The sequence below is a fragment of the Nanorana parkeri genome, unplaced genomic scaffold, assembly GCF_000935625.1.
Source record: "Nanorana parkeri isolate BGI_ZX_2015 unplaced genomic scaffold, ASM93562v1 scaffold82, whole genome shotgun sequence".
Classification (NCBI taxonomy): domain Eukaryota; kingdom Metazoa; phylum Chordata; class Amphibia; order Anura; family Dicroglossidae; genus Nanorana; species Nanorana parkeri.
Window position 1 is genome coordinate 653923 of NW_017306350.1, and position 17032 is coordinate 670954.

Genomic DNA, 17032 nt, shown 5'->3' on the forward strand with positions numbered 1-17032 from the left:
ACAGTTATCTATGTTTGTTATATGTCTTGTCATCTACATGTATATAATTTAAAAAAAGTACCTATATATGGCAAACAAGCAATCATTCTATGTACAAAGAAATGATTAAGCAATAACAAATCATATACACAAACAGTGGGATAGACCAGTGGCAACAATGGAGGCAAGGCCGGCCCAGCCTTGGGGCAGCAGGGAGCAGAGGGACGGCAGGCATTCCTATCGCCCGACGCGTGGGACATGAAGTTCTGGGTGCCGGGCGGGTAGTTGTTTTGTAATTTTAGCCCTGCTTTGGGCAAGCAGAGCTAAATGTACAGCGCAGCCTGCTCGTACGTGCTCCCCCAAACCCCGTCACCTCCCCACTGGCTACCTCACTCCCCACCAGCCAGAGATCCTCTCTTCAGGATGGAGAGCAGGGAGCAGAGTTGGAGAACGTCTGCTCCGCTCCCCTCTCAATACTGTGCTAGAACTCCTGTATAGGAAGTGACAGGTTCAACAGAGAGAGGTTGAAGAGAACCTGTCACCTTCAAATGCTATCACAAAGGGGCTTGTTAGCTCCTGTGAGATAGCAATAAAGTTAAGTGAAAAAAAATGAAATAAAAAAATAAAAATTGATTAAAAAAATTATAAAATAAAAATTAAGGAAAAAAGCAGGTAAAATAAATAATTAAAATAAAAAGGTGATAAAAAAGTTCAACATAATAAGATACAAAAATTATTTAAGAAATTAGAAAGTAAAGGATAAGATAAATAAAAATTAAAAAAGTAAAAAAATAAATAAAAATTAAACATTTTATAAAAAAGTAAAAAAATAAATAAAAATTAAAACTAACCCTGCCGCCCCCACCATCCATTTGCCATTCTCCATAGGGGGGTTGGTGGGGAGGGAGGGGGGCGCATAGAGGAACCGGGGCAGCAGAGAGAGTAAGTCCGGCCCTGTGTGGAGGCCTATATAAATGTAGTCATATCTCTAGTTATATTCATTTCAGGTAACATTAGGGATGAGCGAAATTGAGAATTTACCTATCCTGAACTTGTACTTGTGCCAAATAAATAGTTCTTTATTAAACTCCCTCATTAGTTTTAATTTTCCCACAGAGAACAAAAGTGGAAACATTTAAATAAAACATATATATAACTATCAAATACAAAAAAGGGGGAAAAAACAAATATAAAGAACATTAAATGACATAAACTACCCTAAATACACCTAAAAATCCCCCACACCCTCTAAATAAGGGAAAAATGAGCAGAGCTTTTTTTTAAGTATTTTTTTTTTTCTAAAGCAGCCTGATGAGCAAAACAGAGTTTCTGCTTTGGTGAAATCGGTTTCACCTAAATCACTCCATTCATCCCTGCTCTTAATAATTACCCCTTAGGGGCCAGAAAGTCGTTACTTGGTTCTCCTCAAGAACTATGGCCTCTGCAACAACTTTTGCATCCAACACACTTCTAGGTATGTCAAATATCTAATCCCGTGTGCTCTGGTTCCTCCTGCCAGCCCCTGCATCCTGTTTTAATGTAGGACCAGTGGATGGAACACAGCACCTGGTGAGAGATGAAAGTAAGTGACACATCGTGAAATGTGGGATGTTAAAGATTGCTGAGGACTCACAAACCCACAGTAGGAGGTAAGTAGTAGCTGTGATACATACTTATTCACCCTGCTGTGTCACATCAGCGCATATAAATACACATTCAGATGTCACGTGCCTGACTGGCTTATGTGTCTTATTAGTGCATAGAAATGTGCATTCAAATGTCAATTGCCTCGCTGTACTATAGGAGGAAAGACATATGTGAACAGATATCGTGACTCAATCTTGATGCTGGATCCTCTGGAGTTGTAATGAATACAATACTCACCCTGCACCTCTAATGCTGGATGTCTAAAATGAGACATATGAATCATCAAAGGCCTCCCCATATGGGATACTGAGGATAACTGTAGAACTATGTGGTATATTGAACACAGAGTTAATGTGGATTCCATCTATTAGGACATATGTATAACTATTTTTTAAGTGACTAATTGATATTATACAACAGAGGATACAGTTTGAAGTAATTTTAAATACTATCATGGTGTTTTCATGAGAAGCTTTTCTGTTTGTTCAGATGATGGTTATATGACTTTGTAATAAAACTGTGATTTTATAGTAAATTATGCATGGTGGCCATTTATAACTTAATTTTGTATATAGGAAATAGTGTGGTAACATTTGTTGAGTCCCAGAAACGGGGATAGTTTGGGAGGTTTTCTGATTGACATATACCGGTAACTCCAAATGGTACCAGCATAGGTATGGTGGCAGTCATATTTTGTGTGTTGTGTTGTCCGTCAAATTTGTCCTATTGCTGCCAACACCCTGTATAAACACATTGTCAGTAATTTATCTAACTATCTGGACTAGTTTCTGTGTGTCCAGGTCCATAACACAGCCAAAACATGGAGCAGCACCCACAAACATGAGAAATGCAGGTTTTTTGCAGCATTGATGAGCCTGAAAAATCTGTTATTGCCAAGAATGAGCTTAGTGATTAGACTTAAGTCCTTAGTGGTCTGACTCTGTGCCTCTGTCCCTTCATATACAGCACTTACAAGGTTAGACACTGCTATGCCTAACTTCATTCATGAACCTTGGGTGAAAAATGCAAATGGCTGCCAATAGGCTATATGCAGAGAATAGAGAGGATTATCAAGGCTTTTCTTGATTATACCAGGGTCCCCAAACCCATAACCCTTAACCCATGACACCATGGGTTTTTGGGTTTGAAGCCTGGAGCAGTGAAATGGATTTTCTCAGTTTGCCATACAGTTGCTATTCTGCCAGCCTTCTGCAAGCATCAAGAAATGAATCATCATAAAAATAAAGATGCCCTAAATAATGTAGCTTTGTTCTACCCATTCCTGAGGGCACCTTATAAGCACCGACTCTGCCATCACTGATGTTACTGTTAGTAGCTGCTAAGTATGAAAATCACCATGGTCCATAACCACCACCATCACCATCTGAAGCTGCTGCCTGTGTTAACTACTGCCAATGTCCCTTCCAGCTGCAAGATTCAGCTGTTGAGTTTGCTGCCTACAAGAAATATCCATTCACCATGACTGCTGTGCTGTACTATCTTCCCACTGACAATAACTTAAACACATTCCCTAGGCTCTAGGATATTCTGTCCATAGAATTATTTTTTCACAAAAAAAAATGTCATATTGTAACAAAAAGCATACTCACACACACATTTTGAAGATTATTTGATCTCTTGAGCAAATTTTACCACAATTAAGTGGGTTCCTAACTGAAATGTGTGTTTGGCCAGTGGAAAAAAAAAGAATTACTCATCCATTTCTTGTGCTATATCAAACATTTAAAATGTACATTTGTGACTTCCGGTTCCGGCGCCTGATGTAGTGGAAGCTGAGTGCAGAGCTCCCACGCGGCTAAGGCTAATCTTTATATAAAATCGTACCACAGCAAACCAAATCCCGAACAGGTCGATCGGCTGACTACATTGCCTGTTACAGTACCAGAAAAATGGATAAATTCCTTGCTAAACGGCGTACTGGACCTCGGGGAAAAGGCACTCCTGTCCGGGCTAAGCGGCCACAGACGCAGCATAAGATGGCCGCCACCCCTGATCGTCAAGAAGTGGCCAAATTACTTCGCCCTACCATCCAGGATGCTGTGACCAAAGCGGTACACAAGGGGATACAATCCCTGCGCCAGGATCTAATGCAGCACGCACAAAGGATCACAGAGGCGGAATCCCGTATAACGTCCCTGGAGGAAGGAGCAGACTCATCCGTGGCACAGATACAGTCCACCGACAATACAGAGCCGACTTGTGGGATACCTAAACATCGGAAATATATATATATTTTTTTTTTTTGCAATGTCTAAGACAGGAGAGGGATGGAGCGCTACAGTGCAGTGGTACAGGAGATGGGGGAAGCGGGCAAAGAGTAGGACCAGATTTCTCACAGTGGGATTGGTATAAAGGGCGTGCATTACTCAATATCCAAGACTAGAGGAGTGAGGAGTATGACAATATGCCAGAAATAAATGAAGGAAATAGGGTACCTTCTATGGGGTAAGCACTTTCCTTCCACAAAGCTGATTCACCTCATTGTCAAATGAGGGAGAGGGAGAGGAATGGTATGGGGAGAGGGCTTCAAGCAAACAAAATTGTTATCTCAATCTCCCAAAGCCTGTTCAGCAAAGTCACTGAATAGGGTGTCTTTGAACGAATTACAACCCGTATAACAACAATAAAAATAACGTATACTAAGATATGATGCTATAAGACTGTAATTGACGCCATGCTATGTACATAATCATACGGAAAAAACACTGTACTTGTTTGTTTTTGAAAATAAAAAAATTGTTTTGGAAAAAAAAAATGTACATTTGTAAAAAAATATGTAAACTAATAGATTACTATCCAATGTAAAAACTACAGCAATTTATTCTAGATAAATTAGGAGCCCTATACATAAGCAAAATAAAGCCCTTTTTGTTTAAAAAATATATTGCTTTTAAATGCTGGGATAAGGATTTCTTTGTCAGGAAGAATATGTGCAGAAGCTTAGACATGATTCAGAATTCAATAACTATATAACCAGACTGCATTACAATGACAAATCTGGGCATTCCTCTGTCTGCATAAGCTGCTGTCACCACTCTAGTTTTAATAATCATTAGATATAAACCATTTATACACTTTAAAAGCAATTGCCTCTTGTTGTTGGATGAAGCTCAAGCTTAATTTAGCAATATTACTAATTTTTTAGAAGTTGAACCATTTCCATATTCAATATTTTTAATACCAACTGTAAATAACAAGCCAATTTGGTGTATAATAAATGATCCCTTCCAAATTGCAATCATTTCTAAGCATGGTTATTACCCTAGTCAGTGCAATATCCTGCCCTGGAAAAATGAAAAGGCTCATAGTATGTGCACATCATTTTTAATACCTAGAATAAAGTTCTGGAGTGAGTCCATTTGTTTAATTTATGGATATAAAATAACCATAAATAGCATTTCATTAATGATTCATATTTTATCCTGTTAGCTGTGTTTTTGAACTTAATTTTTTCACTTTTAATAAAAAGAGATAGTTTTAATTTTTCAGTTTGCTAGTAGCAAAAGTGATTTGGACCTTGCTCAGATTTAACATAATCGTTGTTTATTAAACATTTAACAAATTCATGTTATTAATTTCTATCAATAGATATTCTAGGTTATCTAAAGAATAGGAATGAAATGCTCAAAATGATGATCAGGTTGTCTAGAAGTAAACCATATAATTTTTGTTGTTTTATTCAAAGATTCTGGAATAAATACACCCTTTGGTTAGGTGAGGTAATAGTAAGACAGGTAATGCTGGGGTGTGAAAATGTCTTATTGCTAAAGCAGATGTAGTAAACAAGTAATAATTAACTTTGGTAACCCATATAGCCCTTAGGGTATTACTTACAAGATGGTTAGGTAAGAATGTCCCAAAAATGTAAGAAGTAGAGAAGCATATGGCAAGATACAGTATATAACTCTAGAATATTATGACAATGATATTATCACAATAGTATGATAAATTTAAGTTTGAAATGTGTTCACTACAAATACTGGATTTTGCAACATTGTATACAGTCAGTAAGAAACTTTATCACCAGCACTCCATGGATCCCTTATCAATTGTCCACGCATTTATTTAAAACAATCACATCATAATGAGAGAAAAAGCAATGTTTTGAGGCTGTGCAAGACATCTCTCCTTGAAGAGGCCCCGTGTGGCCTAGAAACATTGCACCTGCGCTCAATGTGATGTGATCATTTAAATAAGTCATAGGTCTATTGACTATGTTTCCATGGTGCGCTGGTGACATATATTCTTGCCATTGTGATACCAGTTAACATGCTGGCAGTTCCTATCGGACCCTCGTATTTTGTGCCTTGTCCAAAACGGTGTGAGATGGGAATATTTAGAGTGACAATAATAACTTAGACATGACTAGCCACATTGATACCGGATGAGGCTATTGAGTTAGCAGGCCTCTTGACTCACTACAGGGACAAACACATCAATTCAATGTGGTGATTTTAATAGCTGTTTATATAGCCCCAGATGTCAACATTAACAAATGGCTCAAGCTAGCATTGAGCCATTTATTAACGGCAGTCAATAAACAACATACAACCTACCCTGACAGTATGTATTTTAGCTGAGGACTTTGCCAAAGCTAATGGTGCTTCCCGAATCCCAATACTTAAAATGTACCACCAAAGAAAAAATATTTTCTGCCCGTCCTGAGATACAGCAAACATACTGGAATTATGTTATCCCCTGTCCTATCCTCTGCATCCAGTAGTAACCAGCTTTTAGGCCACAGGTTAATTATGTGAAGCATGTTTTATATGATGTCAATGCAAAGAATGCCACAGGTCCAAATGGAATACCGGCTGAGTGCATAAGATATGTGCTTACCAACTGGCAGGAGGGTTTACTGACATTTTAAATCCTTCTCTGTCTCTGTCAATTGTTTCTGGTTTAAACAGACCATTATTGTCCCTGTTAAAAAAAAAGAAATCATTGTAGCATGAATGACTAAAGACCAGTAGCACTTACACCTATTGTGATGAAATGCTTTGAAAAGCCCATCTTAAAGCACATCAATACCACCTCTCACCTTCTATGGATCAAGATGAATAATTATATCATCCCAATAGATCCACAGTGGATGCTGTTGCCATAATATTTTACATCTAGACAAACCAAACATTTATGCCAGGGCACTCCTTTTGAATATAGTTCTGCTTTTAACACCAAAGTTCATCAGAAAATAATTTCCAAGCTACTTGATGTTGGCCTTTAGTATTCCATTATTCTCCATCAGTACTGGTGTTCCACAGGGCTGTGTCCTCAGTCCTTCCCATTACAACATATGCACTCATGAATGCCTGCCCCCCCATATGCTACTGCTATTATAACATTTGTAGATAAATCATCAAAAACTGTGGTAAGACAGCTTACAGGAGGTCTGAAATGTTGTTCAGTGGTCTGCCTCAAACAACTTGCCGTTTAATATAAAGAAGACAGGAGATTGAGATTCCTCCATCTACATCCATCTAGTGTGGATGGAGGTATCAGCCATAAATGTGTCAAAAGTCTATGGCCACTACTACTGGATAATAAAATACTGTGTTCTGCAATTCTCACTGAATGTTAACAATTACATTTCTCAGATTTCCAAATGCAAAAAGAAAGATACAAAATGTGCTTTCTGGTATCCTAGCTCTTTGGCAGAAAACCAGCTTTCAATTACTTCACAGTTCGCATTACTTCAATGCTTTAATGCTAGGATCAATGGTATCATGTTAATGAAGGATCCCATATCTTTCCTTAGGAGCTACGAGCTGAAATCAATGACAATGCGTTTCTATTGCATTGATTTCAGCACCTTCCAAGACTCTACAACTCTAGTAACATCACATTTGTCCACAGCACAGTTTTGACATGTAACTCTGTGTTTGTATATATGTAAAGAAGATAAATACATGGGCATCCATATATCATCCGGTTCTCTCTTCATTTTCCTCTTTAGATAGGTCTTTTTTTGCTATGTAACTATTGCCTTATTTTACAGACATTACTCATTCAAATCAGTCCTAGCTCTTGGGGAACTTACAAACTAAGGTCCCTATCTTACATGCATACATACATGGTCGAATTAGACAGGAGCTAATTAACCTACCAGCATCTTTTTGGAGTGTGGGAGGAAAGTGAAGTACCTGGAGAAAACCCAAACACGAGGAGCACAAAGCACAAGGAGCACATGCAAACTCCTTGCAGATAATGCCCTGACCCGGAGAAAACTGTTGTTTTTTTTTTTTTACTACTGTCTCAAAATATAAGTATATCTACAAAAGATAGGTGTTTATTCAAAGCACATGTTTAAAAGTAAGCTATGATGAATTTTTGGCTTTAATTTATATTGTTGACTGCATAATTGTGCATGGCAATAAAAGGAACACGTATGGTCTGTAATTCAACTGAATAAAAAATATATTAAAAAAATAAGTTTTATTGACTGGTTCAGTTTCAAATGACATGACTTTGATTGCACTTTCTACAACTCCTACACAGTTGGTGGCACTGTCACAGGCACGCTACTAGAACTGTTAGGATAAAAACAGTTGTGGCTTTTTTTCCTGAGAAAGTGTAAGGAAAAGATGGCGACCGTGCATATGGGAAAACTTGCATTCCGAATAACCTGAAAACATGCTCTAGTGCGCAAGCGCACACAACCGGAAGTGCGCAGGAAGACGCACAAACGTCCGACGCTCAGGGACTCACCTTAATCTCACCTCTATTCAGTGCTGATGGTCTTCAGATTGTTCCCTGAACCTGTTACCCTGTTCTTTGACCTGGATTGTTTGACTTCCTCTCTGCCTGCTGTCTGCCCTTTGACCTCGGCCTGTTTCCTGGCCTTCCTCTTGCCTGTGCTTCTGTACCTTGCAGCGCGGCTGGTTCTGACCTCGGCTTTCTCGACCATGCTCCCGCCTCATGATTCTACCACCACGCTGCCTGTCCGGTTTTGACCTCTGTCACACTCTGTCTCCACCTCCGGGGGGGAGCAGGACACGAGACACAAGAGAGGCCTCCTCTTCCACCTGTCTCCTGCCAGGTACGTGACAGAAAGTGTGAGTTCACAAACAAAAAATAGAGATAACTTCGTAGTAGATTTAAAACGGACCTACTACCTTTCACTAAATATCTCATCAGCATGCAGCTCTGCATGCTGTTATGAAATCAACTTACATTCATTAGTTAAATAAATATATTTTGCTTTTACTTACAATTACTGTTTTTCCACTTCCTGGTCATCTTAGACATTAGTTATGGAGCTTGTGCCTAAGCGATGTAACCTGGGAAGGTTACATCACAGTACTGCTGGGAGATTTCATCTGTAAACTGCAAAATATCAGGGGAAGGCATTTCCTTCCCCTGGGATTATGTGCATGGTCACATGTCCTAGTCACATGTGCCAGAGTTCCTGGAAGAAAAAAGAGAGAGATATTAATCTGCCCATAGTTAAATTGGCCACTGTGAGAAGAATGGGGAGGAGGGAATGGGGAAGGTATGCAAAGAATAAAAAGTCGGCAATTACCTAGAAGTATCTATTTGTTGATTGCCATTACTCAACATGCATTACCCAGCAAAGTATTTCTTTAATTTTTTCCCCAATCACTTCAATTATAATAAAAAGGAGGAGAGAAAGGGAGGAAGGAGGAGGAGAGGGGAGCAAAGAGGAGTGCCTCTGTGTTTGTGGAGGCACACACAGATTACTAACACATACAAGGGTGGTTCCATAAAACCCTTAAAACAGAGCCACCTTAAAACAGAATATCAGGGCTGCTGCTAAGGAGACAAGCTGATTCTGCAGGAAACTAAAACTTTAAAAATCAAGAAACAGCATCCTTTGTATGTGATTTAATCAGCATTTAAAATAGCCTAAATCCTTGACGTTTGACTTTAATATTGCTTTTAAACTGTGTATTAGTGGTTAGCACTTCTGCCTTGAAGCAATGGGGGTCCCCATTAATTGGTTCCTGTCTAAATTAACCCTAGTGTGTGTATGCATGTGAGATATGCACCTTAGATAGTAAGCTCCTTGAGAGCAGGGACTGATGTGAATGTGAAGTATGTAAAGTGTTACCTAAAAATTGTTGACTCTATATAAATACCAGCAATAAATACTTTTTCTACTCCCTTTCCGCTCAGGTCCTAAAGGAAGATGGCCAAACGCACCAAGAAGGTTTGCATTGTGGGTAAATATGGGACTCGTTATGGTGCTTCCTTAAGGAAGATGGTCAAGAAAATTGAAATCAGCCAACACGCAAAGTACACATGCTCCTTCTGCGGCAAGACCAAAATGAAGAGGAAGGTTGTTGGAATCTGGCACTGTAGTTCCTGCATGAAAATCGTAGCTGGCGGAGCCTGGAGCTACAACACCACCTCTGCTGTCATTGTGAAATCCGCCATCAGAAGACTTAAGGAATTGAAAGACCAATAGATCAACCATCCTTCTAAAATTCTGCTCCTTGTCTGTTTTTCCAGACTGTTCTTTAATAAAGAATGTCTTGTAAAATGGAAGAAACTTCTACACTAAAGATAAGCAACACAGCTTGTCACCACCACACCCCAATCTGCCGACTGGATAATGAAGCAGCAGCACGCTTGTGAAGTCTTAAGCTGGGTATCAGGTGTTGGAAAGAAGTGACCTGCAAGGTTTGTCTTATTGGTGTAGCTGGCCAATTTAATGAATGTGAAAGAGTTGGCATAGGTCATCTGGTTTGTGGTGTAATAATGCAGGATGTTAAAGTGATACACTTTGTTTAATAGTCCAGATTTTAAATAGAGTGTGAGGCTTCAATTCACAATCCTGAAATTGGATATATACAGATAGAATTTTGTACAAGATATCTCATCAGAACATTCGATAAATGTTGTTCGAAAGCTAGTTCAATTTTAACATTTGATTTTGAAATAAATGGAGTTTCTCAAACAAAAATCAGCTTGACAGTTAGAATTTCATTTGAGAAATACTTACTTCTGCTCTACCCTGATGTTAGAAAGCCACCATTGTGTGAATGACTGCAATTTGCAATGCTGTAAAGCCTAATTAGCTTAGAATGTTGACCAACCCTTTCCAATAGTTTTGGTGTGCAGAGGGATACGGGTAGCTAATGTAACAAGACATTTGATGTACTTAGTCCCTGTGTCAATGGATTTCGTTCATGTCAGAACTGCTTTTCTCCTCATGCAAGTCAATAAGATTGCAATAGTAGCTTGAAGCAGGTTAATGCAGCTTTGAAGGAGGTCAAATGTTCCTGTCAATGGAGTCTAATTGATCTCAGCCCATAGACACAAGCCCTTATATTGGCACTTATACTAGCAAAATTTTAAATGCATTTCAGGATAGGACACACTTGCTTAACTGCATTAAAGTGTGGCTTTAACTATTTACAAGTTCAGTTTTAATGCCTTTGAATCTACAAGAAAAATGTTTAAGAAATAAATGTAAATTGCACTGATGAGTGCGCTGCTATTGTAATATATATGTGTGCCCATGGTAATAGAGTTTTAATGTATACTGGCTGTCTTGTTATTACATTTGAATAATAACTTCATATGACAGTATAATTACATTAAAAACAATTCCTACTTCCTTGCAATTTCATGTATCTATCATCATTTTTATCTTTACTTTCATCTCCTTCTATAAATGATATTGTAAAGAGAGTTAAATAAGTTAAACCAATGCAATTACATGCCCAGATTTAAATTATTTCAGGTATCAATTTATAAGGCTTTGCTCTGTGTGTGCAATCTACTCTGTTCAAATAAATGCATTTGTAGCAGTATATTTATGATGTCAGCGCTGTTTCTGTGTTTGCATTCTCTTCTGAGTAATGCCTTGCATGTAAGAACTTGACATTTTAACGGTATTTTCAAACAATTTCATTCATTATCAAATAACCGCTTAGCGCACTGCTGCAATTTCATACCATTTACTGGCCCTTTTAGTCACTGCTAAACAATGATTTATCAGTTCCGACCTAGGTTTAAATGCTTATCACAGCACATAGGGTAAACAGAATGTGGAAACTGTCAATTTATGTTTTCAAAAGGCCACACTGCATTACGTTCGCTTTCAAGCAATTTTCTGTCAGCCTATGTGAAAACTAGCAGATTTTCATTCAGGTGGAAATATTAGCATTACTATCCACATCATGTATAATGCTGCATAATAGTAATAGGTCAAGTCTGCATACAAAAAAAAAAGGACTTTTTTTAATAAAGCAACAACAATGTACAGAATTTTGTAACCTATGGCAACCAATCAGAAACCGTCTTTCATTGGTTTGACTGCTCTAGACCAAGGGGACTGCAAATTGGCATCTCAGTTGGTGTGTGCGAAATACAAGCCGAGTGGAGTGTGTGCTGGAGTCACGAAAGTGAGTGAGGCAGGGGGAGGCTGAGAGGGCCACTGACACAAGCATGAGTGGAGTAGTGTAGTATTGCACTAACAGGGTTATTCACAAAAGAGTGAAGGGTTTGGAGAAGGCAGGAGAAGTGAACAATCTAAGACAACATAGCTTAACTGGAAAGTGAGCTGAATTGGATAATTTTTCCAGAAAGCTATTTTCCGTTTATGAAGAAACTGACCTTTTTATGTTAAAACGGCTTCAAGAGGGGTCACTAAGCACTCATCATTGTGCACCATGGGAGAGCGTCATGCTGACCCAAGGACGGTGGCATGCAAGGCTCCCCAGAGCATTCAGAAGTCCTCCATCCAGACTGGCTCCACCTCCTGTCTTCTGCTATGCTGCCACAACTACATGCAGGGGGCTCTGATGTGAATGGTGAGGGACTCTGATGTGAAGCGGCCCCTGTAGTGAAGGGGGGACTCTTATATAAAGGGGGGCTCCTGATGTAAAGTGAAAAAGCTGATATGAAAGGGGGGCTCTGGTGTGAATGGGCCCCTGTAGTGAATGGGGGACTCTGATATAAAGGGCGGTTCCTGATGTGAAGTGGAGATACTGATATGAAAGGGGGGATGTGATGTAAAGTGGAGATGCTGATATGAAAGGGGGTTCTAATGTGAATGGGGAGGTACTCTGATTTTAAAGGGGGACTCTGATGTGAAGGGAGGCTTCTGATATGAAGGAGGGGCTGCTGATATAAGGGGAGGCTCCTGCAGTGGTGCAAAGGAGAGGGTGACATCATCATGCAGTGCAGATGTCACTGTTTTTCAGCTCAATAACAAAAGTTTAGTGCACTGCTACGTGCACCCCCAGCCGAGCGGCATTCAGCTCGGCTGTTCTGCTCAGTCTCTCTGTGGGACCGAGCAGAACAGAAAAACAGTAAAAAAGTAGAAAAATAAAACTAGAAAACGATTGTGCGGAGCTAGCAATAGTAAACTAGCATTGTACGCGCCCTCTGCTGCTGTCAATCAGTACTGGTGGACCTGATGGAGAACTGCAGCAGAGGGCAGAACCTAGGTGTTTACACTCCCTTCCTGCCAAGGCCTTTTCTCAGTATTCAGCGCTGCAGTACTTTAACTGACATTTATTCAGTCATGCAACTCTGGACTGAAATTAATTTTATACAGTTTTTGGGACAGATTGAGCTTTCTTTTGGTTGTATTTATTAACACCACTGGGGTTTTTATTTTTTACTATATAAAGAAAAAAGTTAAACATTTTGGAAAAAGAACATATTCCCTACATTATGTTATGAAACATTAATGCTATCCCGGGCCCGTACGGAAGACAGCGGAGCCCGGGATAGCACCAGCAGGAGCAGCAAAGAAGGGGCTGCACATTCCAACGCAACATACAATCGATTAGGCAGCTCTATAGCCACCCAAACGCTTGTATGTAAACAGCTATTGCTGGCTGTTTAAAATGCTTCAGCGGAAACGGACGTTTAAAAATGTCCACCCACATTCAAGAGTGACCCGTCCAGCCGTTTATGTACAATGGTCAGGCGAGAGGTTTTAAACGGGTTTTATATTTCCATACAAGGTTATAAGAATGCAAGATCCGCTTGAAGTAGGTCAAATGCGAATCAGAAGTAGGTAAACGGAAGGTTAAATGCACCTCTCTATAAATCCTAAATGATCTTAGAAGAGTCTCAAACTGATGTTGAACTGAAGACATTGACACAAGCCCAAACCCCCAACTACATTGGCCCTGAAGCAAATTTGTTTTCTGACTAACTCTTGTGCAATGTATTGTTTATTTCTCTTCTGCAATAACATTACAGCAGCATTAATTTTTATATGAAAGCACAGGACCAAACACATAAACTTGCTCATTGGATTGCCTTTAAAAATTAGCAGAGCACTGGCGATCTTTGATTGAACCCAATCTGCCTCCCAACAGCTCTGAAAGGGCCAAAAACCCTTTACACAAGAGGAATTAACAAAGTGTATGCCAAATAGAAGAGCTCTAGGGATTATTAGATCTGCTTCTCAATTGTTCCAGTAATTGTAAACAATAAGCAGTGGAGAGAGCTTTATACAACTTGACAAACTCAAGCAGAAATAGCAGCAAGAGGTGGCTTTAGGCCTGTTTAACAACTCAGCGTTTTTGAGCAGTAGGATTTCACACAAGAAATCTCACAATTTTCAATGGCTCCTGAGCAGCAAAACGCCCGCAGGGAAACGCCAAACACAGAAAAAAGTACATGAGCTTCTTTTGGCAGTTTCAAGCTTGTTTTTCCCCCATAGACTTCAATGGAAACGCCAGGAAACGCACAGCAGAAGCATGTTGCACATTTTTGTACAGGTTTTTGCGTGTTTGTACACGCGTTCGTCCATTGACAGCAATGTTTCTTAAGCTGGCAGTAGAAACACGCATCTTCATGTGCACACATTTTAACACGCGGAAAAATGTGCCAAAACGCTCAAAAACGTGCAAAAAAAAGCACACTTAACCCGCGCTGTCACATAGTTTACAGAGCTTGAGGTGATGAAGGTGGCCTCTCTTGCAATCTCTAGTCCCAAAACCCCCTGATAGTGGAACAGGTGAATTGGGGCACAGAGGTTGTATTCCAGAATCCTGCTGCACTCCTTACCGGGTATCCCTGTCAGCGTGGGTGCTCGAAGTGACTGCGGATGGCGCAACCAATACTGAAACTTGTTAAAGATGTCACCAGCAAACCGTATTGAAGTGAAGAACACGTCTGTTTATTGACGCTTCATGTCAAAACAAATAACAACGTTTCAGGGCAACACAGGGTCCCCTTCGTCAGGCTTGAATTGACGACGGCAATGGCGCACATAGGTGCATGAGTGCCAGAGGAAGTACTTGCTGATGCGGTGCATTTAACTCGGAGAAGCTTCCCTGGATAGCTGATCAGAAACGCAAAGCGAGGAAGCAGGGTAAGCAGAATCAACGTCAGGCAGGCCAGGTCGGCAACGTGCAGGTCAGCGAAGTATCAGAACAGCAGGAAGGAATCGTGATCAGTGGAAGAGCCAAGGTCAAAGCCGTGCAGTACAGAGCAGGAGACAGAATGTAGTCCAAGACGAGCCGGGGTCAGGATCACCAGAAGATCAGTAAAGTCGAAGTGCAAGCCAGGTCAGTAACGAGAAGACAGAATCAGGAATCGAGGTTTCAGGAATTCAGACACACAGGATCTGATGAACACTCAGCACCGAAAGCTAGGAAGGACTTAAATAGCCCATTGGCGTCACGATACTTTGTATGTGCGCACGCACATCTGTGAAAACACCGTGAGACATGAACCCGTACGCACCTGCGTAGCAGTGCGTGGCCCGGCTAGCTCTATGAGCCTTGTGACATGCTTCATGACAAAACGTGCAAAAACAATGCCGCCTAGGTGTGAACCAGTCCTTATACTGTAAATATGTTTTGCATTTCTTCTATCATGCACTTTACTTCTCAGATATTGTGTTAAAGTTAAGCAGCATACTGCATTGCATGGCCGCTTTATAAATACAGCAAGAAAACAGGGGAACACTGCATGTATTTATATTCACATTGGTTTTCTCCCACATTCCAAAGAGTCAGAAAGACTGTACAGTTATCACACACAGCAGCTCAAAGCAGGACCAGATTAAAGTGTATCAAACCCCAAAACAAATATGTTGCTGTACATGCTCTTGTAATGTCAAAAATATTTCAATATTTTCAGTTTTAAATGAACTCATACCTGGTAATTCTACCAACAAGGACTATCTACAGGCAACATTTACTCAATTCAGCTGCAATGTTGTCACCGTTTACCGCACTTATAACTTGCACTACTGGTCTGGTAGACTGGTCTACTAGATCTGCGCATGTGCGGGGAAGCCACTCACTTTACACAATTCACAGGCAAGGCACCTGCAAACACATCACTTAACATACTCAAAATATCAATAAAATACAGGCACCTTGCCTGTAAACTATCTGCTTTCCCGCGCATGCACAATGCAGGCAGACAGTCTGTGAAATTTATGGACCCGATCACCTTTTCTCCGCTTGCGCAGCTGCGGTCCTCATAACTAACGAAGTCCAGGATTCTGTCATAATACCGGCACTCCGCATGTAATTGTATCACATACGATTAGGTGCTGAGTGCAGATAGAGTTTTGATTTCGAATGAGGCCGCTGTCACTCGATCATTAACTTGAATATGTGACAGCGGCCGCTTCTAAATAGCATATTTGGGATTTCTGCTGCAGGAATTCGTAGGTTCCCACCACAAGAGTCTCAAAACTCACCTTACCATTAGGTGTGAATGAAGCCTTAGGTTTTGTGCACAGGGGGAGGTACAAAGGGAAGGAAATTACCATATGCTTATGCTCAAAGCAGTTCATGTAGAAAAGTGATAGGTACAGTATCCTTTAGCAGCTAAAATTCTGTTTACTAAATTCAAGTTATGGCCCCATGAAATCTGGTTGCTCTGGTTAGTGAACTTTTCACTTATCGTTTCACTATTTGTTCTGCTTTAGTGAATATAAAGTTAAAACAAAAGCCACAAAATACAAAGTGCCTAAAAACGCCAAATCACTACTAAACATTTTCTATGGGTACGGGTGTCTAGGGAGTATATACTACATAGAAAATCGGAATAAAAGCAAAACTGACAGAAGAAAATAAAAAAAGTGAATATTAATCCTAACAATGAACCTCTCTTTTTTACTTCATTTTTATCTGTTAAATATACCAATGAAAGAGTTAACCTCTATGAGTAAGCCTGCAGGTGAAACGCGTAAGAGGGTGTAATGGTCGGGGGGTTGCGGTGCTCCTGTTCACATGTTTATGCACATTCTTTGTGGATTTACTGTGGATTTAATAGAGTGCAGTCTGTTCAGATACTGCTATGTTTTAAGTTGAAAACACACCTATACGACAATGAAAGGGTTTTGTTATATCTGTGAGATAAGTGTAAAAAAAATGACATGTTGATCCTGGCAGAAATCCAACAACCTTTTTACTTCCTGTGCACTATGCCT

The 17032-nt window shown here is 40.0% G+C and overlaps 1 protein-coding gene across 1 annotated transcript; it reads left to right on the forward strand.

Annotated features, from left to right (window-relative positions):
- The first annotated feature begins 9767 nt into the window (after positions 1-9767).
- LOC108805056 (60S ribosomal protein L37a-like) lies at positions 9768-10155 on the forward strand. Its single transcript, XM_018577011.1, has one exon. It carries the CDS (start codon positions 9797-9799, stop codon positions 10073-10075), a length of 279 nt encoding a protein of 92 aa, XP_018432513.1. The 5' UTR covers positions 9768-9796; the 3' UTR covers positions 10076-10155.
- The last annotated feature ends 6877 nt before the right edge of the window (positions 10156-17032 follow it).